At 45.9% G+C, this 24,153-nt stretch overlaps 1 protein-coding gene across 1 annotated transcript; it reads left to right on the top strand.

The window, feature by feature from the left end:
- Positions 1 to 3,341: 3,341 nt before the first annotated feature.
- On the top strand, positions 3,342 to 16,509 carry T265_01649 (hypothetical protein; the record flags this gene model as incomplete). The annotated part of the gene is made up of 5 exons (XM_009165715.1): positions 3,342 to 4,113; positions 10,279 to 10,375; positions 11,956 to 12,155; positions 13,095 to 13,227; positions 16,154 to 16,509. 5 exons carry the CDS (start codon positions 4,060 to 4,062, stop codon positions 16,384 to 16,386), a joined length of 717 nt encoding a protein of 238 aa, XP_009163979.1.
- Between the last annotated feature and the right edge of the window lie 7,644 nt (positions 16,510 to 24,153).

Raw genomic sequence — 24,153 nt, 5'->3', positions numbered from 1 at the left:
TCGCTAAAAGTAGCATCAGCCACCGGAATGTGAATGGAGCCCCAGACAAACCGAACGTTATCCGTCTAAATTGATATTAAGTGTCGACAATCATGAACACCTTTTTTCTCGGTCCTCCGCCTTGATAGATAGTCGCCAGTATCCGGAACGCAAGTCGAACTACATGGAATATCGGGAACGCTGGAGAGAATCGCAACCGAACGGACAGCAACAACCCGATTTACGGTCAGATCATTCAAACGCCAGAAATCCATGCATAACTGGTATTTTCCATTCGACTTCTGACAAACTATACGGAGGCCAGCCGTCCCTAATAACCGAACACCACATCATTTGGACGTATGTGTCATGTGCAGGACACGGGTCAAACGAAGGCATGCCCTGATTGGTCAGAGTGCCAGCCAATCCGAGCCAAGCACCTTGACTCGACGGTTCTCGCCCCCTCACGGACATTCTGGCACGACCTTGTGGAGCACTTTGTGACTACCCTATAAATACAGTTGTAACAATTTTCCTTTGTCTCCATGAAGGGCTATGTAAAGCTACCGTGCCTTTTGATGTACAATAGTGGGCGGAGCAGGAAGCCAAGGGACCGATACAGAGTTGCACTACCGTTCAGCAAGACACAACACAAGCACAACCGGGGAGTTGTACCCACCGTTGGATTCCTCTATTGTGCTATTTCTCAGCACTTCATGAAGTTGTTGATGGACCTCCTCCCGTAGATCGAGCAGCAGCAGGCCGGGGCCATAAGGTCGAAGGCATTTGGACGAGAGGGAAACTTCGCGTTCAATCCAATACCAGAAGCTAAACGGATCTTTATCTCCTGTGAACAGTTCGGAGTATTCCCCGACTGTGGACTGTAATGGCGGCACGTTACAAGACGGAAGCTTTCGGATATGCAGCTCGCTCACGGCAGTGCTTGGGTAACCTTAAAGCTTGACCGCGCCATACTTCGTCACCAGTTTTCCCCACCTTAGTTCAACTACGGATTCTGCACTCTCGAGAAGCCCCTTGTCGGGGCTGATCAGGAACTCGTGCTGCACGGATCTGTTGCCTAGGCGTATTTGGTGCACTGATGATCCGTCAATTTCCATTCGGTATCCGCCCACTGTTCTTAGGGCTAGCGCGCATAGTTTGGATTCAGCTTCGTACCCTGTCCGCCTCAACGATACCCCAGCCTCTGTATCAATTAGGCACAACTCCCTCTTCTCGTCTATCTCTACAACGGTCTGTATCTGTGTCACTGTGTTAATCGTGATCTACACAGGAAGAGAGGAGTAATCCAAAGTTTTATTATATACAAGTGGTCGGGTACGATGACATTGATTCTGCCAATGGCCATGTATGCATCGGCTCGTTCGAGCGCGCCTCCACAACTCTGTCTTGATGGCTGCAAGCTGTTCGCTAGTTGGTCCACTTTAGTCTCCAGGTCCTCCACTGGTGAATCATTCGACTTCTCTTGCAACTGCAACGTGGCCAGCGGCGTCTCGGCCAATTCCCGTACTGGATGCACTAGCTCCTGCACAGTGAACTGTCCAGTTGCTTTCGACAGCCGCAACTGGGCACGAAACGCAGGCTGCACCCCCTCTACGAACTGGACAGACAGCAACTGCTGGAGCGACACTCCGTCCAGTCCCGGAAGGGCCCGATCTAACGACTGCTGCAGGCTGGCGAAGAACACCCATCCTGGCCGTCTTGAACCTCCTCATAACCCCCTGGCGGTCGATCGATGTGTCAAACTCCGCTGCAAGAACTTCCTTCGCGGCGGCCCACTCCATTTTCCGCCTTCACTCGGCCTCTGAGCAGGGTATTCAGTTTCGCCAACTTGCCCCGGTCGACCTCCAGTCCAACCGCCTCTGTAATCTCCTCGAAATCCTCCGGGAAGTTCCGCACACCCCCATCCTCAAAAGTTTGTGGCCACGGAGTGTTTTTCCGCTTCCTGGCGATGGCAGCAAATATAAGGAAGAAAGCCCTCGCCGCTAAACCGTTTATTAGCAAAATACCAACTAAACAGCTACAAGCTATTGGACAGGAAAGTTAACATCTCAAAGGCACCCTGTTTTCAGAAACTGAACATCCTCACGTAGTTGTAAACGTGCGCTGTAAGCCAGTTCCACAAGTCCCCGGCATAAACCCCATCTCCCATTAGACGCGAGGTGGAATTACTAGAAAACCAGATGCTACTCGCGTGCCTCATCAGCAGTATCCGCCGTTACACTGGTATGTTCGAACTTTGGGGCTGAGTTCCATCCAGTATGACCTGCAGGATCATTGCACCACTGAAACCCGACTACCACAACGATATCGGGAAAACAGGAGTTTCACACTTATGTAGTTTTTAAGTAGGTATTTGAACATAACTGGAACTGACCGAATGGAAGACAAGGTTGAAATGGGTTTCAGGTGTATGGTTCGAACTCGACCTCTGCTCCTCGATTTCTCCTGTCTAGGCCTGGGCAACCTGACGATATCCAAGTCGTGCTTTCAGGTGGCACGATAGGTAGCCTTTGAAAGGGTGTTACAGCTGGACTATTTTTCTGTCCAACGGCGTCGACGCTGCTCGTGAGATATCAGTTTTTCAATAATACCTTTGACCGGGTTATCAGCGGTCAGTCTATGGAGGCTAGATTACGTTCCAATGGATCGGATGGCGGCATCTTCCCGATAGCGGGGGCCCACTATCTCAGTTCCGGATTGACAGGTGGTGCCTCCGCAAGCGGGGAAAGGAGCGAGTGCAAGAACGATCCGAGATACGACACAGCGTTCGAAGTGTGTTCTTGCATGTCAACACCACGTATTCCGGAGAATAAAGTTCCAGCCGATGTATCCCTCTGGACCCATGAAACATTCGATTCCTACCACCACCGCAACGTTGCGGCGATCTACCTGTGCAATTTTTGTTGTTTCTCATTAAATAAAAAATAATCGTTCAGCTGTAGCGCCCTTTCGGTGCCTAACTGCCATGCCACCCGAAGGAAGCACGAGGGCTGGGATACTGTCAGGTTGCCTAAGCCTAGACAGGGGAAGTCGAGTGGCGGAGGTCGGGTTCGAACCACGGACCTTCCGGTCAGTAAATTCGCGCTCTAACCACTTGAGCCATCTCATTGGTCATGATGAGACCGGTTGTCCTTTGAATGCTGTTCAACGGATTGTATTTTATCGCATGTACATTGGTACCATTGGTTTATACGCATTGAACCGTAGTGGCACCCCAAAACCGACCTTTTTTGCGATTTATGTTATGGTTTCTGACGGTCCAATCACTTTCCATCAAAAATTCTCTGAAGACTGCGGCTTCTGAGGTGGTAAAACTATTAACCTCTATTTGTCCTGTCTACAGCTCTTGTGACTACATCCTGCAGGGTTTACCACTCCTAAACAGAAGTCAGCGATCTACCTGCCAGACAACCCAGCAGCTATGAGTTTCCGTCTCTTCCGTCCAATATTCCGACAGGTGGTTTTTGTCTATATCTGTTATTTATAACACGACAGTTTTCTTCACTCCGTGCTACCCAATCACTCGCCTTCACAAACGTGTTAAGGTCGGTTGTACCGAGACGATCACTGGGACACGGTCCTCCTATGACAAAACCCATGATTCAAGACCGAGTGATGCTCGTGTTGCGACTTTATGACAAAGTTGATCCTGAAAAGGTAACTACACCTTACTTCTCCACCGTATCATCCATCTAGCTTACAGAAAAATCGGACTTCGTCAAAGACTTTGGTTTGGACAGCTTGGATCATGTGGAACTAGTAATGGCTATGGAGGAAGAGTTCAGTAAGTGTTGCGTGTCAGTTTTATTTAACGATCGCTCCAGATTTCGAAATCCCAGACGTCGATTCGGAACGATTCAAAACTCCTGCGGATATTATCCGCTATATTTGTGACAAATATGACGTATATGATTGACCATCCTCCTTTCCCACCCCACCCCCACACACCAAACCTGTGCTCTACCTGTTAGATAATAAATTTAGCATTTAAAGCCCGTGTTTTTACTTGTGTCTGGTTGAGATCCCGTTTAATCCGAGCACCATTTTTACAGGGAGAAAATGAGCTCGCATTCGGACGAAGAGGCAGATGGATTGCCGTTCGACATGGATGAGGTGAGTGAAGGTAAATCTGGTTGCCCTAATTTCGAATGTTTACATGTATTTGACAGAGAATTTTCGCGGGAGATTTTCATCCTATGTAAATGGAGACAGTGACCACCGCTCATCCCACTTCATGTGTAAGATGTCTTAAAAGTTCAAGTTGTCAGCCGGAAACTGTGAACCAAGGTACTTTTTCCTGTCGTATGATTTCCAGCGATGGTTGGGTTGAGGGGATGTCCACGCATTTATGACAGTGGCATAGCCCGTTCACCAGCTTAATATCATAGACCGAAACTCAGGTGAAGCTTTGTTTTGAGGTCCAACTTGACACTTGATATTCTGACGTAATACGCCGTACTCCTAAGGCCTCGAGTGAATGGCTCCGGAATCGTCATTATTTGACCAAACAGTGGTCTCAAGACAGTTCTTTCGAAGATTCTGCCCATGGGTGATACGTTCCAATTTTGTGGTTGAAGAATCAAAGTTGGTGGTTGATCAGATGGCACGTTGACAATCGAGGTTGGTTGAGTTACACCATCTCGTGCCTTTGACCTTTGACGATAATGCTACCAACGAAGCACTGGTTATTATTATTTTTTGGGGTCTTGCGGGGCTCGTATTCTGATACCTACATGCCCAGCTTATTGATATTAACCCTGACCACCGGGATAGCAAAGGATGTGACGTTTGCCTGGAACACCGTATTACCAGAATAGCGGTAATTTCAGGTGGTGATGTGTAATCTTTCTGAGGATATTACTAACGTCTCCAGCATTACTGAGAAGTTACCAACGTTGCCTTCAAAATAGCTGGAGAACATATTCCAAGTCTCAGCCTTGAGGTCTAGGCCACTCCCACCGCGTCCTTACCATTCCTTACCGAGCTGTTTGTTCCGTTGGAACTGGTGCCATCTTAACTGGATACTTACAACGATTATATACCTACTCACGGATATTTTTTACGGCTTCCTCCAGTCCCACTCTGTTGTGCCTTCCTCCTTCAATTCTGAATTCGTAGTAGTGAATTATCCAATCCAGATTAAAAAATACCAGCATTGTTAAACTGAAAAGTGCATTTTTGCCCTTTAAATAGAACTAGGTCACTGGTGAATTGAGTGAATACTGTGCTTCATCCCTAGAGGGACAGATCACGTTGGCGATCTCCGACAAAAACAAATGGCTCTGCACTCCTAGTGGATCAAGTTATTCATAAGTTTGCTGAAAACTCTTCAGCAGTGCTTGACCGGTCTCGCCCGCTCTTGGGGCTCGTCAGGTAGGCGCAGCCCCTGAGTTTCCCTCAACCTCATCTTACAGAGCCATGTAATTTTGCACGCGCTTGAACATGGCATCCGTGTCCGATCGGAATTTCCATTTTGTCTTACACTCATCTTGAATGTATGTGCTTACTCATCCCCTACTTTGTGGGCTAAGTTCGCTGCACTTGTCTGCCTCGCCTCTGGTGCACCTGGAAGCCGATGTGTAAGCCCTTATAAGAAATTAGTTTGATTCAGTTTTGAAAGAATACCATCATCTAAAGCAGTTCAATTTTCTAAGTAAGGGTTAAGTCAACTTATTTGGTCTTTGCCTCGGTGCACTGACGGTGCGCACTTGGGTAGTAGTTATCCATTTAGGCCACTATAACTTTGCAAGCGAAACGAGTGACTTTAATTTTTGGATTCCAATCGATAAAATGTGCTGTTAAGCTCTGGATCAACGCCTTAGTTCCCAGATTAGTGGAATATCCAGGAAGGGTTGGCTTCGTACCTCCATCAGCGTTGTATTCAAAGTCTACCTTGGATCCCCGGCGTCCTAAACCAGGTAATGGGTCGAAATCGACTGGTTGTACGGTCGCAGGTTATTGATTTTGAAGACCCAACGACCAAGCCAACCGCGATAATTCTTCGAACAGCAATCATTTGTGCATCTGTGGTGGTCAAAGGGTCCTTACTGTCTTGGGAAATTGAAAGGTAGGCGTTTCATATACGATTGAAAGGATAAAACATGGTGTGTTCACTTTACATGCTTAAGTGGTGCACTACTTGGCGCACATCTTCCATATGCACACCTCCAACTAGGAGACAGTTGTGAAATATTTTTTTACTTTTCACATCCAACACAGAGTTTCAGAACGACCGAACTTTGTTTGTCTGACTAGCCTTCGTCCGTGGCTTTAATACGCACATACAGTCTGGTGTGTCGTGTTGTCCAAACGGTACTTAGACCCTTCCGGTTCGTGACCGCCATTTAATACAAGCGTTAGACGACTGATGAAGCATTGCTACTTTGCCTAATTTTAGGCAGAGTCAACCGAACCTTGGACCTATTGGACAGAACATCATGTCACAACTCGTGGACATCTGTGAAATTATCCTTGTGTACGCTTTTGTCGCACACGAACACCACTTGATGACGAGTGTCATAAACCAACGAGCAGCGCCTTTAGAATTTTATTTATTTAGTGTGTATAGCAAACTTGACTGGCTCCAACCAGGGATAAAGTCCATCTCCCAGTGACCTGGCTTCAGGGGACTACTGTTTATAGTTTGCGGTTCAAGTGGGGTTAAGCCTCAATCAGCGATCAACAATTTTCAGTGGGGATCATGGCTAGACTATTTAGCCAATCTATACTTTGCAGAGTTCCTACACATGCTGGTTTGATCCCGCTTATGTTTTTTACTCCACTAAGATGCATATGTATCTGTTTCAGTGTTGTTCGAATGTGTAGATTATTTGACCATTTCATTTAGGAACATGGGGCACTTTCAGTTGCCGCTATTCTGCTTCATCTTCACTCTTCCTGTGTAGCTTAGTTGTTCCCCCTGCAAAGGATGCACTCCCTCGAGATTGGCCAAAATTATGCTGTTGAAAGCGTTGTCTCTTGTGTGGCGCACGACTTCAGCTGTACCTTCATAGCAATTTTTCACAGCAACCTGTATGAAGAACAATACAGAGTTGTTTTACTAATTTATTTTAAAAAAAACTGGATATTTCCACCATGTGACACAACAGCAGTTCAGTGATTACTTTGCTGAGTAGGCCTGACGACACCTGTATCTGAACCTTGTTAAACAAGAGAGGACGTTCGAGATGCTCGCGAAATGCACTATTTCACCGAACAAAATAATCTCGGTCATATTTTGGCGGATTTCGTCGCTTGTGTATGCATCCTACGTCACTTTAGACTATGGATACCTTATTCTATGTTTGCACTCCCTTATAGAATCAGTCACCTTGATGATGATCATCATCATCCTTTGTAATAACTCGTACAGCAGCTGCCACAGTTTCGTTCACCGATGATTTGGGGAGGTCGGGTAGGAGCTGTGCCATGGAGGCGGGAGCTGACAAATTAGTGCGTAAATACAGCACTGTCAGTGGACTGCTAAGTGTGGGGATTGTGAAGGGAGCTATGCATTGAAGGCAATAGCTTGGATGCATGAGCGCCATTAAGGGCGCGACTGGGGCATGTCTGTCAATGTCTCTAACCATTGATATGATCACTCTCCGGGTTCCCATCAAGGAAGACGGCAATGACCAGCGCAGCTGAGTTTGCTGGTTGATAACATTGTTGATATTTAAATTAACGGCTTTTCAGTGTACATCTAGTGTTGTCGCTTTTGCTGAGCAGTTGAAATCATAGCTTTGTGTGTGATGATGACAAAAGATACTCCTCAATCTGAGCGACTAGACTGCTGTATTGGAAGTTCTCTCTTGGTAGACATTCCATCCATTCTTCTTTGGATAAACTAAGCTACCTCGACCTCTTTTTGGGTGAAGGGGGCAGCACCGTAAGTGCTCTAATGTCCCCGTTAACTTTTAAGGCTGATCATATTCTTTCTGCACTTGACTAGCTGAATTTTAGTGGGTCTCAGTGCTTTAAAATGTTTGTCTGATATGAGATTTCGCTTTGTTCAGAGTGGAACTGACAAATATTCTTAAATATCAGTGAGGGAAACAATGCGAATGCTTCCTGATGAACCCGTATCATGGTCGTCAGCACGCGTTTACTCAGATCATTATAAACGGGTAAGCTATGTCAACTTGGTGGCAAGTAAGTGCCGATTGATCATGCGTGGCTCTATTTTACGAGGGAAAACTGTCTCAGAGTGCATAAGGTCCCACTACAATTGGGCATATATCAGGCCAAGTTAGGTCCAGACGAAAAGGGCTGTTTGATTTGTCAGGACAGTATATCGAAGTGGTTAGAGCGCGGATTACTAACCTGAAGGTCCGCGGTTCGAACCCGACCTCCGCCACTCGACTTCCCCTGTCTAGGCTTGGGCAACCTGGCAGTATCCCAGCCCTCGTGCTTCCTTCGGGTGGCATGGCAGCTAGGCACCGAAAGGGTGCTACAGCTGAACGCTTTATATCGACCTGTGAAGTCAGCCGTTTAACACGCCGCTTGTTGTGTGATTCTCTCAATGACAAGATATTCCGTCCCAGCATTTCATCTCTGGGAGTGAATTACCATTTTAGGAATGACAAATCACCTCCTTCCTGTTGTCGAAGGTTCGCTATCTTTAGTGGGGTGCAGATGGAGAAGTTTCACGCCGTAAAAATTGTTTCCTTGTGTATGTGGGGGAGACCACATTCGATTACGGAATTGGACTGGCCATCCAGGATATTATGGGAAACCCAGGCACGGATAAATTTCAATTCGTACTGGCTCTCATACTACGCGTGGGTTACAAAGTTGCGCATGTGGCAAATGTAGAAATATATAGTTGGGCAGACAGACCGACAAGAACCTCAAAAGGTTTACATCTAGGTCGGCAGCAAGGACGTACTCTTTGACAGCCTACGACTAGTTTTGCCTTTTTTGGTGCTCATCAGGTAGGTGAAAGCCAATTTGATATGCAAGTGAGTGCATCTGGTACCGTAAATTAGAAATCACTGTTTCTTCGACCCATGTTTCGCCAAATCCCAAAAACAAAGTTAATCAAGTTTCGTTTTGGTTTCACACAGTTTCTCCTCAATAACTTTGCTACCGCGAAGCAAATTCTACGATTTATTATCAGACTTTTTCGTATGATGCGAAATACGTTTTTGTTTCTCAAGCATGTTTCGTGTATGTTTTCAAGAGAACATGTTGCATGTTGGATACAGAACTGATAAGATACGCTATTCAAGACAGTTTTTGTGGAGTGAATGATAACCTTGTACTGATTTCATTCGGATAATATCTCAGCCAATTGCATGCTTAAGTTTGCGTGTACTAAGTCAGCGTTGGATTGGAAAACACTTGTGAGATCTTATCTGATAATACAACTAAGATCATGTTCTGTAGCACAAATGTCATCGGCCGCGAATTTCAGAGTAAGTAGTATCGTGGTTATTTCCGTTGGAAAACTGGGCATGTATTTACAAGCAACTGTAATGAATATGTTTGGCAATATGATGCAATGTATCCCAACTTCACTGGCTGTAAATTGATCACATGTTCATCAGTAAATCCTGAAAGGAAGTAATATAATTCCACCGCGTTCGGCGGGCAATTGATGGAATTACAAGGGACGTCTGCAGCCTACCATGAGATGCTGTGTGACGCTGTACACTACTGATTGGAGCATACGAGTACCATGTTTTTATCGTAAATCCGTTTCGTGCCTCTTGAAAAGTGAGATCTATTACGGAATTTGTGGAGTCGCATTTGCTTGTAGTTGAGCAACAGTCAATGAATATCCAGGAAAATTCAGGAAGACGCGTTCAAGGAGAAGATGCATATTCAGTTTTTGTAAACAAGACGCATATGCGAGTTTTGTTTCCCTCTCCACTAGTCTACAACTGTTCAGGTGGTATTTTCTAGTAAATAACTCCGCAGCGAAGGCCATCCTTTCACTGGTATGAGTGCGAGCCCGCGTAGAATGGTGTCCAAGTGCCTCGAGGTCCCCTGAGCCGCAACTTGCCATAAATCTTAGAATGTTTGAGAATCAAAGCATAAAAAGATACGCAAGCTCAGCCACGATTGCTGCGTTCATTATATATGGAAAAAACCGTAGGATGAAACTGGTCGTGGGCTGCCGAAGAGTCTTCTTGTGAGTAATTTCCCTTAGTGTGTGTCCACTTGTTTTGGTGTTGATTTCGTGGATCAATGAAAGCCGGTTACTCACATCGGAAGGGTGTCACACCCGAAAGACCTGATTTTCATTACTTTATTGGATTCTTTCTCTCTCTGTAGGTCATGGCTGCAAAACGGAATAACCCAGGAATGTTTGTCAGTGCTTGGGAAGCAGATGAGAACGACATTGAGCATTGGAGCAAGGCACAAATCCGAGGTATGTGGTTTGAAAGTTAACATCTGATCCGATTTTTCATGTTTTTTGTTCTCCGTCTTCGTCGAGGATTTGAGTGGAGTGAAAACCTATGCCTTTTATTTTTTAAAAATATATTTGGAGGCTGGTTAGTAGTTTGAATCCGAGTGTCACCATGCAATAATCAATGCGATTATTATTGTTGTTGAATACTGGTTTATTAGCAGACAAAATGCACAGACAGGTTTTGGCGGAAGTCACTTTAGACTGGATAATCTACTGAACCTCTCGTTTATGACATTCTTCACTGGAGAATACCATAACTCGAACACAAGGACGACGGGAACGCGGTGACTACGACTATCTGATTAACTCAAAGAAGGAAGCAATCGATCGTGGGCTGTCGAAGAGATTTTAGCAGCCTTATGAGTTGCGTGTTGCACCTTAAGGGGTTATCTGCAAGGCGTTCTGTGAAACTGAAACTGAAACTCATGTTGTCAGAATCAGTTGCAAGATTCCGTGACTGCACTGTAAACAAGAACACGACAGTTTCACTGTAATTGATGGCGGGGGCGAGATGGCTCAAGTGGTTAGAGCGCGAATTTACTGATCTGGTGGTTCGAACCCGACCTCTGCCTCTCGACTTCCCCTGTCTAGGCTTGGGCAATCTGGCAGTATCCCAGCCCTCGTGCTTCCTTCGGGTGGCATGGCAGCTAGGCACCAGAAGGGTGTTACAACTGAATGATTGTAAATGATGGCTAGCTACAGATTATTTTGGTTTGTATCGATGGTTTGCTTTGCGTCATACAGGCCATTACGTGTAGGGTATGACGCCAAAAAACTCTAAGCTTGTTCACGCATAATATTCTGTTCCGAAGTACACGGAGATTTGGCGCACAGAGTATGAGCAATATGGAAATAAATCAGAATCTCGAGCTTCTTGTTTGTAGGTTATCTTAGTTTTGGAAATCATGTTACGTTTAATCGGAACGGCAAGCGGCTCAGCTCCAGCTGAAACACAGTTAGCACCAACCTAATATGTGAATCACAGCTTGGCGATCTTGGAACAGCTGCTAATTTCATTCTTTTTGTGATACCTTATATTCAGAAATGTGGGCAAGGGCACTCTGTCTGAATCCCTAAAACGTCCGCAAGCCGCTCACATGTTCACCGGATGCAAAATGGGATCACGTGCTCCATTGGAGGGGCTGGATGTAGCTGAGTAAACCATAATAACCGTTTATCTGCAACACCCGATCGGGACCTGACTGTCATGCCATCCTAAGGAAGCGCGAGAACTAAGATACTGTCAGGGTGCCCAACCTAGATGGGAGCAGTCGAGTTGCAGAGGTTGGGTTCGAAACACGGAATTTCTGGTGCTTTAATCACTGATTTCTCTCGAGTTGAGTGTTCAAGGAGGGATATGCTGACCGGAAGGTTGGTGATTTGAGTTTCATTATTGTTTTTTGATTGTTGCCGTCTAGTCTTGGATAATCTGACAGTCTGGTGCTTTTTTAGGTTGGCATGGCAATAGTACAGTTGCTCTTCGAAATACCTGGTGAATACCGCTCCTACTGTTCTCCGTATTTTTTCACCCGATGCAGCTGACCCGATTAAACAGTTTATCGTTGCTGCTGAGAACGGCAAACTGGATACTATCAACGAGATCGTTTGTCGCGCTGAAAAAACCGTTCCCAATCCAACCCCGTATCCTACTCTGTCCGAATTGCTGGCTGCTAAAGATCAAGACGGGTACACAGCTCTTCATCGGGCGGCCTATGGTGGGCATGCACATGTGGTAGAGGTGAGTTTGCTTCCTTAAGAGTGGCGAAACATGGAAGTTTTACGCTTGTCTCCAGCGTCACTCTATCATCACCGGCGGTAGCAGCTACATAGCATTAAAACCGGCACTTTCGGAACTTTGCCAGATAAGAAATCGTCCTAAATAGGTCTTCCCAAACAGGAATTAGGTGGCACAAGCTACACTTGATACTTGTATTCATAGGCATCAAATTTATTTGAGTAATTCTATGTTTTCACGCAACACATCCTGTGCAACTCAACCGCACCGTTGCTCAGAAGTAGGCGTTCGACATCTCTGTCGTCCGCAACTGCCTCAGGATTGGTGATTCGTGACAAGAATTAAACAGTTGTGTGATGCCCATGTTTTTTTGTGCCGGATAATCCAGGAGCACCACAGGGCGAACTCCATAGTAGCGTTTCACATTTTCCTGAGGGTTCCGATCATTTCAACTGAAGCACTATTTTTTTGAAGCCCAGTCAATAGTTGGGACCCAATAGGCGATCAATACGCGCAGATTCTCTACTACTTTTGGCTCTTTAATTAGTTTCTTTTCAATGGACAGCCAGTCCATCAAGAGGACTTTCGTCCTCACTTTTGCTTCAGTCACCCGAAACGACAGAGCTGTACGTCGTGATTGATTCTTTTCAGTCAGTGTTGTGCTAGTAAGTTTCCATATACCAAAGACCAACGCAGACTTCGAAAGCCAGTTTCACAACAATCTTCAATATAATTAGATATCCTAGGTAGCGTGGTACTACAAAGGTAACTTGTTGACCCTATATACCATGCCATGTGACCTCGTTGACGATTCCTTATTGAGCCGGCCGCCTTTATAACCAAGACGATGATTGTTTGCCGGAATAATCTATATTCGCGCGTCTCCTACGGGTTTGAATGAGATATTCGCGTGAAACTTTCGTTTTTTTTCCGGATATACAGCGATTACTACAACTTGGAGGTGATGTGAACAGCCGGACTTTGGATGGCTGGACTCCGTTACACAGTGCTGCGTTCTGGAATAAGCTCGCCTGTGTACAATTGTTGCTCACAGCCGGTGCAGACTTAAATGCAGGTATGCCACAACATGTCAATTTTAGCTGTTTTTAACTTAAGATCATGGAAAATGGACATAGCAGTTGCCGCCTCAGACAGCAACCTATCAACCAGAGGCGCTCTCTTGTGCCTTCGATTCTCTAGTCTAAAACGCTTTCTGGAATACTCAGGACTGTTTTCCCCATTATTCCAACATTTTTTTCATTTTCGTCTACTGTGTTTCTAAGTGCTTATCGCAGACTTAGTCCTCCACAACGAACAAAGTTTCAACTTCCCCATGTAATCCACGACATGGATTTTTGCTGCGTTGATAGTGCCATCTTAATTTCTTGCACTTTTTCAGAGTTATCTGCAGTCCAGGTTAGGGAATTCGTTACTAGAATCGTCTAACTGCGTACCGGACACAAAGGCATACTATTATTCTCCATTTCACTTATGACTCCTCATCACCATTCAGTTCTCGTCACTCGGCTTTTAAGACGAACGGAGCTCAAAAAACAGGGTTTGATAATTTAGATATTCACTGAAGCGCATGTGACGTGAAATCAAAGTTTGTTTGCATCGTTCAAAGTCATCGGGTGGAAGGATGTCTGGTTGACTGGATAAGTTCGTCTGACAATGTCCATGAAGGAGTGTCACAAACAAGAAGTTCACCAACCCCAAATGACAATGTCCATGAAGGAGTGTCACAAACGAGAAGTTCACCAACTCCAAACTGACTGTCGTTGTTACACCGTTAAAGCAGCCTTTAGGTCGTTTTGAGTACCCTGTCACGGCAAACCTTTAGGTCGTTTTGAGTACCCTGTCATGGCAAGCTGAAAGCTAAGATACCGCTGTGGCTGTCGGAGATCTGAATACACAAGTGGACAGACTTTACGCGTCCGAAACTCAATTGGATAATCATCATCATCCGAAGTAACCGAAATCACCTGGCCACATGCTGTCCTCCAACAGATCGCCGGCTCGTCGAACTTAACTGTTGTTTTCATCATCATCGACAGTATGACATCAGTGTTCAACACCGATACTTCACTGTGTTGATGGGCAAACTGGCGCTATCAGAAATGAACTGAAAAATTTCAGCATCTTGACTCTTCAACTGTTTAGCACTCAGGAAGTGTGCACGCTGTTTGGCATAGTAGTTGGCATTGGTTACTTCCCCTAGTTGTCTCCGATACACGATCCTAATACTGTCCAATGAATTTGAAAGCTGAAATTTCCAGATCAGAGGGCGGCTTTAGTGTGTAGTGCAGTGGGTCATTTATACCGTGTAACGTAAGCTCTGCTGTGTTTAATCCAGATTTCTTGGTCACTGACATGAGCTGTTCTGTGGCTGGTGATTCAGCAAAATGGCCCAGGTCCTCGAACGACCAATTTACGGTACATTTGCCCTTCGAGGGTAAACGGAAATTTGTTACGTCCACTCCAAAAGGTCTTAGGGGACCTTGCCAAGTTAGACCAGTTAACGATTAACACTGCGACGGAGCGTATCTCGCTAACTTCGTGTAATTTGAGTTTAAGTAGAACCTAAGTTTGAGGGAAACTCAGGAACTGCGCCCACCTGATGAGCCTCAAGAATGGCGAAACCGGTCGTCGGCTGTCGAAGAGTTTTTAGCAACCTTATGAGCGCTGATAGGTCTATATAGTCGCGGGACTTCATTTCCTGAGGATACACACGTAGGTCCTGTGCATCCTCTTCCGCTCACCCCTAAATCACACTGATAAGTGTACAGCTGCGCGTTTCTTCTGTGTGCGTGATTGTGATGTGGTAATCAGGACCCCATTTTTCTATTTTAATTCTACTTCAGGGTCTAGTAATGGACCTGTTCATTAACAGTGGTTAATCAGGTGCTTACCACTTCATCGTGAGTAGCGTTCCGCACTTGATGATAAGTGAGAGGGCGATTTATCAAACAGCCGAGAGTAGGATGATGAAGTGGGTGACAGTATGCAGTAGACCAAACTCCCGTATTGGGGGACAGCTGTATTTGATTGACCTGAATCTTCACTTCCACCTGCTGCCCCTCCGTAGGAACAAGTTACACCGACTAATTGGTTCCTCAGAATATTTGTGCCCACTGTTTCAGCTCATTATATTGCAGTTCCACGTATGTGGATCTCCCGCATGACATTGAGGGTGTCTACGAATCTGCGCTTAGTTTTACACAGATTCAAGCTGTCACCAAGTAGCTAGATTTGTGTACTTCATCCAGGTGGGGGTATCTCATGTGAAGTGCAAACAATTGTGGGTTGTGAATGATACTGTAGCTTTGGACAAAAGCTGTGACGGGCCAGTGGCATGGAAAACGATAACCGGTCGCTCACACTGTTGGTTCCTTGCTACATCCAGATGAACAAATACAGTTGTTTGTCAGATCCACTGACTCTGCTTGAGGGTTTTCTGCTAGAACTACATTATCACACATATTGTTACGACTTGGGGTGAGCGACTCACGTCCGATAAGTGTCACTGGACGAGTGAAAAGTCACAACGTCTTCAGTACTGTCCACACTTACCGGTGACAGAGTGCTTGTTACTGGTGCTTTTTCTGATACGTACCACATCCAACCACTTGCCACGAGACGGCTCTTGTTGGTTTTACTTACAACAAGGAGTCCAATCACTGTAATTTAAAAGACGTGTATTTGTTAATGGCTATCACATTTATGTCTGCCAAGGACGTACACTTGAAGAGACGACGGATTAGGGTGAGAGATGAGTCTTTCTGCGAACTATTGATCGTTTTTTCCCAGTCTGGTGGTTCAATTTCACGTGATAATACTTAGCATTCAAGGGGAGGTTTTTTAGTCAGGCTTACTTGTGCCTCCAGTTTTTTTATTGACAGTATCCAGTCTTGTTCTCTGCTAATGAAATACTTCTGTACCCACCCGGAATTCGATTCATCTTCTTCTCGCTAGTCTCCATCTTCATTTTTGTCCCCTAGTGACAAACAGCAACCAAACGGTGCTACATCTGGCTGTATCAAACAACCAAAGTCCGGAGACCCTATACTTTCTGTTGTCACAGCCAAATGCGTCTGTATACGGTATACGAAATAAGCTGGGTGATACTGTTGCTGACCTGATAGAACGGAACACGCCCTATTCCGATCTGTGCTATGTGTTCAGTGAACACGTGACACAATTGGGCCAACCACCATCGAAAGCGACGGGATGAGCAGAAATTCGTCGCTACTTGTTCCTCTCGCAGCACGGTCTCCACTGTTGTCTGTGACCCGGCAGAATGGCAAGATAAAACCAAACAACCAAGCCACACTCGACCTGAAACTATTTGACATTGAATAGAACTATTCACAATCTTTTCCGTTGTCTTCATGCGTCTAGCTTCGGTTTTCGAAGCCACTTCGCTCGACCAATACCAGTCTGCGGGTGGGAGGACCTGTTAAGATGCGGTATTGCTTGAAAACCGATCAATCCAATTCCACATAAACGAAGCCTTTCGTCGTGCAGGACAAACACTCAGTTAAGAAAGCCCGGAGAATTCATTCCTTAATGCGATCTTTCCCGTTTTGAAAATAGTTTTCACAGCACATGCAGTCCAAGACCAGGTTACTAGTGATCGCCCCACTCCTGTACAAATGCCAATATGAAAACAGCTGCTGTTTTACTTATGAAACGACTGTTTGTGGCCACCGTGATGGACGATCATAGCTCACACGAGCCTGGTAGAGAGTAAGAGGCCTTGAATCTAAACGGAATCCGACTAAGATATGAACTCAAATTGCATTCTGACGCTCTTTCGCTGCAAACGGTTAATTGCCTTTCTTATCGCCTCATTATAGCCACCCACCGTTCATATTTTCGGATCTCCAGTATCCTGGGGTTGGACAAATATCATTATTGGGGACTTTGAATATAAGCCTTTTCAATCTGGTTCCCGTACTCATCGAAAGTACTTTGTGTAAATGACACTTTTATCGTGAGTAAACGAGACAAAGCCAGCAGATTTTGCAGTTACCTTAATAACCTGAGTTTAGTAGGAAGGCAGGTTTAGATTTGAGTAATCCGCAGTTCTTAGACTGTATAACAGATAAGGCTGTTGGGAAACTGAAAACCACAGTGTAACATAAGCCATGTGATATTGGAGCAGTTTTAAGCTATTGATCCTTACTAAAACGGTATTCACCGGTATTGTCTCGACAGTGGTCAACCGAGTAAGAACCCTAGGCACAGAAGTCGATCGGACAGCGACTCGAATTCAGGCGGGATATCCAGCTAGTTTGGTTAGGCTGGAGGGCTTTTGATGTCTGTGACGAAACCCAATAGGGAATGGATTCGGAGAGACCTGTATTATCAGCTCCCACTTCCAATGCGCAGCTACCTACCCGAATCGTCGATGGACCGAATTGTGGCAGCTACAACCACTATACGACAAGTACACGGTCCCTACAGTTGATAGTAATGACGGTGGTGACGTTATTCGACGGATCCTTGACACGGCTTATAAGAGTAGCGTTCCAGAAGGAATTCACTCTGTGCCCCGGACAGGTGCAATTGAAGGGGTGTCTCTCGGTAGACAGAGCTGAAACGAGAACTAGGTACTGTCTACGAAAACGGATCGCTAGAGAACTTCACACCGGAATCGGTAACCACAAAAGGAAAATATAAATGCAGACGAGTATTCAGCGCTATGAAAGGCTCAGCACCGGCTGAACATGCGCCTAACACGGGGCAAAACAGACGTAGAGAATTCTGAAGCTATGGAAATCGGCAAGAATGCTAGTGTGAGGAGAACAGAAGGCGTAGGACTGGCGAGCGTCTGGGGAAGTCCTAGATCAATGGATCTAACTAGTCCCTACAGTTGATAGTAATGACGGTGGTGACGTTATTCGACGGATCCTTGACACGGCTTATAAGAGTAGCGTTCCAGAAGGAATTCACTCTGTGCCCCGGACAGGTGCAATTGAAGGGGTGTCTCTCGGTAGACAGAGCTGAAACGAGAACTAGGTACTGTCTACGAAAACGGATCGCTAGAGAACTTCACACCGGAATCGGTAACCACAAAAGGAAAATATAAATGCAGACGAGTATTCAGCGCTATGAAAGGCTCAGCACCGGCTGAACATGCGCCTAACACGGGGCAAAACAGACGTAGAGAATTCTGAAGCTATGGAAATCGGCAAGAATGCTAGTGTGAGGAGAACAGAAGGCGTAGGACTGGCGAGCGTCTGGGGAAGTCCTAGATCAATGGATCTAACTAGTGGTGGTATGCAGTCATCAACAGAAGCATACAGCTAAAGCCGAGCATAAGTCCACGCAGTCTTACTCCCTCTAACCCACACAGATCAATGAAATTTACCGATAATTGTTAACAGTGATCATCACGTAGAGGTCCCCGGAAGATTAACGGCCCAAATCAGATTAAAATGGCTCTAAACCACCCAGTTCATCGGTCGTGGGACTTGGGCACCCGCCTAACCCATACTACCTCGTAATTGATATTCAACAGTTATCTAATGTGATCTTAGGAGATCTGGCTGATTGTCTGTCAGTTTACCTCAAAACAGTCAAACTGGTAACATACCCGCTTGATCTAACGAAGCTTTTGTGTCAAAAGCGAAACACTACCAGCTATGAATCCACCGACTGTTTGCCACACCTCGAACGATCATTACTTAATCACTTCCACATTTCTTCGGGATGATTGATTTCAATATACTTGAGGAAGATGCGTTCCCCACGCAAAAGTTCGGCACCGATCCCCACAACTCGAAGGGGCTCTGAACGGCCTAAAATATGAACTAGTGTACGTCTGGCGAAGTACACTCATTTGCATACTAATTTAGTTTTGACGGGAGACTCAAATGAGCCTCTTGCTTGCAATATTTAGTCTCCTGTGTCTAACTTTTATCAGTCCACCAGCTGAATGTATTCGTCGAGGAGGAACATATCGATCTTGGAATCGTGCTCTTCAGACACTGCAGAGCTGACTTTCAGCTGAGGAACATAGTAAACAAGAGACTCAAGTGGGGTTCAGTTAAGTTTCCCATGAAAACCAAAATGGTATGCGAATGAGTGTATTTGTCGAATTCCGTGTGACATGGTTTAAAGTACAACATAGGGCTGACGGTAACTCGGGACTCTACCTACCTCGTGAGCCCCAAGAAAGACTAAACCGACCGTGGACTGTCGAAGAGTGACCTGGTGTGTTACAGTTAACTTATTTGCCAAGTTTTGAATTTTCTTGAGCAATGGGTGAAACGGACGAAAAATTGTGCAAAAAATCCTGGGCGTTTTGTGGCATTTATCAAAACAGCCGTTCCTTGAGAATGTAAATTTTTACTTGCCGCGGGTGTTCGCCTGTAGGACGGCTCGTAACCTCTGATTAACGACAGCTCTTTCCTTTTGGTTATGTTATTGTGACCCTAAACTAAAAAATAAGACAAACGCGACAGTGAGTCCGGCGTTCTCGTAACCAAGTGGACCCGTCTGTTCGATGCAGCTAGCTACCTGCATTTCGAAAGGTCTCGGTCTTGCGACCATGGGTGTTCGTGTCTCTATCCTACACAAATCGATAAGCCACGATCTGACGGGCAGCAATTAACCTATCCCGATAGACTAGGTGATAAAAAATATAACCCCATCATCAGCTTCGACGGCATGACCTCAGCGTCCAACACTGATGCTTCTCAGCTGTTCTACAATGATTTAGTTAAAAGCCTAATTGTGAAGGAAAGAATAACAGCGAACGGAGAAGAAACTTATTGCCAACGTAACACAACCACTCCGAGGTGCCCACACCCACAAATAATCATTCATCATCACCGGAGACAGCAATATCATTGTTGACACTGAGGGTTCACTGTCACACAACCACACAGTTTATCTGATCAAATTTAAAGCCTCATAATAAAACGAAAGGGTAGGTGAGGGAGGGATCTGGCGCTGGCCTATCGCAAGCATTCTGGGAAGATTACGCCACAAAGCGCTCAATCAGACAACTTGGAAAGAAACTGAGAGCACGAACGCCACTGAAGTCGATCAGCCGCCATAACGCGCAAAGTCTCCAGCCAAACGCAGGAGTCACGGGTATCCCATCTTGGGAGGCGTACGACAACACTAAAACTCTCCATGATATCTTCCTCTCCTTCTGCCAGGTTTGCGCCATTCTGAAGGAGACAGAGAGAATAGACTCGTCTCGGTAGACGATGTTTAGGGATGTGTAGCTCGTGACCGAGCCACCGTAGTTGATGGTGCTGGGTTTTTTCCGCGATTGAAGTACCCAATGTACAAACAAATATACATTTTCTAATCACCTCGTTACTAATCCATTAGTGCTATCCGACACCACCAGTGCTTGTGAGACATAGATGGTTAAAAACCTGAAGACGCCTCACACATTTCGCAGCCATACAACAAAACAGCCCTTAGTGCTGCCTGGAACACGCTACACCTAAAACACAGTGATACACCTTTCTGGCTCCACAAGTATTGCAGATTAGCAAACATGATTCTGGGCTTACAGATCCGGACACTAACTTCATCAAACACACATAAGAGCTGATACAATTACCAAGGTAATTACAATTCTTTACAACCTCCAGCGATTCTCCTTGAATTGCATTTTCAAAGTAGTTTCAGAGGCTGCACGTTATTAGGCCTTAACTTGAACTTTGAAAGTACAAGGCACATGCCGAAAAATGGTGTCACGGTGGCCAGTCTATTCAACAGGGCTTATGCTTCGCCTTGTTCTTCAGAGATGAGGACGGTGTCGCCTGCGTATCCCAGGTCGACAGGGTTCTCACCAGCAACAATCTGAACACCGGGGCTTTCAAAACCTTCCGGCGTTCAACTCAGTATTTCACCAACGACGAAGTTGAACAAGAACGGAGAGTGTGGACAGCTCACCATACACCCTCACCCGCCCAGAAGTATGTGAATATAGAGATCGGATTATGTTCACAAACTTCTGCGGCATACCCTGTTGAGCAAGTGTGGTTAGGATTGACAGAATCGAACGCATACTTGAAGTCAAGGAATATCAAAATTGTGGGTTGCGTTGCTCTAACACCTGACGGAATGTGAAGGTGGGGTCTCCATGATACGTAAAACGCTCTACAACTTCCAATACCTCTCCCTGGATTGTAAGTGGCGTGTTCAGTGACTGCACGTCCACGAGCATGAACTTACACTCCGTAGGTGCGAAGTGCATACCAAAGAACAGGATGACTTTGGTCAGTTCACCCAAAAACACTTGCGCCTTCTCCTCTTCGAAGACAAGTACGATATCGTCTACATATTTCATATTTGCAAGGTTTTCGCCAGCTGCTATTTAAAAACCAAGGTTTGGAAGACCTACCACCGTTCGTCTCATTATTTCATCGATCATGAAATTATATAGGAATGGAGAGAGTAGGCACTCCTGACGGACATAGCTGCGTACGGAAGCTTTTGGAGAGCTCTTCGTACAACCCCACACGTCCGGAAGTCTGAGAATACAAAGAGCTTGCCATGTCACAATCATCCGAGGCATTCCTTAATAGGTATGTGTGTCAGGGACAACATACCGGTCAACTGATGGATTATGAAAACCTGGTCATCACAGCCCCTACCATGTCGGAATCCCACTTGCTGCTCTCGAGTCAGTGTTTCACGAGCCACTATAAGGCGACCAAGCACAAGTGACGTCAACAGTCTCGTTACGACCCGGGTCAAGCTGATCCCCCTATTGTTACCACACTCAGTGAGCCAGTTTTTTTTTAAATGGGCACCATCACCGACTCTCCCCAGTTGTCTGGGACAGACTCCTTTTCCCAAGTGCATGCAAACAGATCAGACAAGCACTGACTGCGGACTTCACTCCCACATTTAAGCAATGCGGGTAGGAGGTCATTCGGACCAGAGGCTCGGCAGCGCTTGAGACAATATACATGCAGTCATAAACCTCCAAGGCAGTAGAGGGTTCTACGTTAACCATCTAAGGGTCCACGTTAACTTTAGGCTCCAGATGAGTAGCAGCTGGTGGCCACGATAACTGTTGTTCGAATTATTCGGCCCAACGGTCGAGTCGCCCCTCTTTATTCCAAATAGTCACTCCCTTCTGATCCCAGGCAACCACCACGATATCTGAGCTTTTAGCTCGCCACAACAGATCATTCAGGGGGCCGAAAAACTTGTCTCTGACGGTGTCGGAGCCACAGTCAGTTGGGGTGTAGGCGGACACGACACAGTCAGCTGTCAGCTTCTCGCTTGTGAGACTCCTTCACTGACATCGCCAGACGAACTGTACGGAGGCGACTATTAACAAGGATCCAGTCAAGCAAGGATACTTCCGCCCGGTGACTTAACCGGAAGCGAGTGGAGACTGACGGAGCAGTTAGCTCAATCACTGTGCTTGCATCCTGAATCCTCAACTATGAGAAACAGCACACATCAATGCCAAGCGCGTCCAGTGTGAGATGCAAGAGCAGTTTGTTGTCCTGCTTGCGTTGGAGTGCAGACACTGAAGATCGCCAGATGAACTGGGCATCGAGATGTCTAGGGATGTCGTTGCCGAATGGGACGAAGATCTTGCTTACAAAACGATATAGAACGAAGTCATTGGTTCTAACTTATGGGCCCACAATAAGAGAGTTGTCATTGAGATGGAGGACGGCGTGAAAAAGTACGTGAAAGAGAAAGAAGATAGGCGTCAGCACTAGCCTGTTTAAGCTTACCCGCCCTGTTGTATGCAAGTTGATAGCACCACACGACGGCCGATGTGCAGTGAGTTTATTTGTGTACGTGCAATTCATGTTTGTACGTGGGCTGATATATTGCCAGAGTACCCACATGAGGACGATTAAGGCACTCACCCAAGGCTTTTGACTCAAAAGCCTGACCGCGAGGCAGCGCTCTTTGACGGGAACTACAAGTGCATTTTGTCACGCATGTACCGATTCCCAACCTAAAGGACCTCCGAACTTTGACCAACCTGGTATAAGGCTCTGCGAGTGCCGCAACCTCAGTATAACTCACTGGGTCGCAGAGGTACACAAACCGCCACACCACGGTAAGGCACAATCTCTTTGTGACGAAATATAGGCCTCACTGGTGTATGTACAACAGGGTATACTACTTATGAATAAACCATAGTTTATTTCTGTGGGAACTGCTTTCAAGTACCATGAACGTGGTATACCATACCATTCAATAGTTGAAACTCAATCCTCCCTTATTCAGAGAGACTTGGTAAACAATTGGCGAACTTATTGTTTTAATTAGCTTCGCTGAGACGATGACTACCCAATTGGTCCCAAACATTTTCCACTTGATTAATCCTCCCCTACTTATATCTGAGCGGCAGCCCAAAAACCACCACTTGATCCCCTTTGCAAATACAAACACAAGTATTCTCTGAATATTTGTGCAATGTCGTGAGAAAAGAAAAACAGTGGACACTGCGAAAGCGAGCGTAACAAACCTCCCCGACTGCTTGCTCCCGTTTCAACTAATTCAAGAGAACATCATCATCATTACCGGCTGTAATAGCCGCGAATTTGTCGTGCAGTGGTTGTAGCTTCCATGGTTTCGTTCACCCAAGATTTGGGGAAGTTGGGTAGGTAGCTGCGTATTGGAGGCGGGACCTGGTAAATTAGTGCGTAAATACAGCACTGTCAAGTGGGGGGATAGGGAAGGGAACTATGCATTGAAGGCAATAGCTTGGATGCATGAGCGCCATTGAGGGCGCGACTGGGCCCTCAAGGGAATACTGGGTCAGTCTAATTGCGATTGTAATCGTTTAGCTTTAACGCCCCTTCGACGCCTATCTACCATGTCACTCGAACGAGACACGAGGACTGCCCAAGCCTAAACAGGAGCAGTCGAGATGTACGCCTAACTATACTGAGGTTAGCTAGGCGGATCAGCCTGATAGCTAATGACGGAGCACTGCTTCTATGCAACCCAAAAGAAGCACTATGCTTGTGGTACTGCCATATATATA

This window comes from Opisthorchis viverrini (genome assembly GCF_000715545.1).
Source record: "Opisthorchis viverrini unplaced genomic scaffold opera_v5_18, whole genome shotgun sequence".
Lineage (NCBI taxonomy): Eukaryota > Metazoa > Platyhelminthes > Trematoda > Opisthorchiida > Opisthorchiidae > Opisthorchis > Opisthorchis viverrini.
This window is presented reverse-complemented; position numbering and strand designations above follow the sequence as displayed.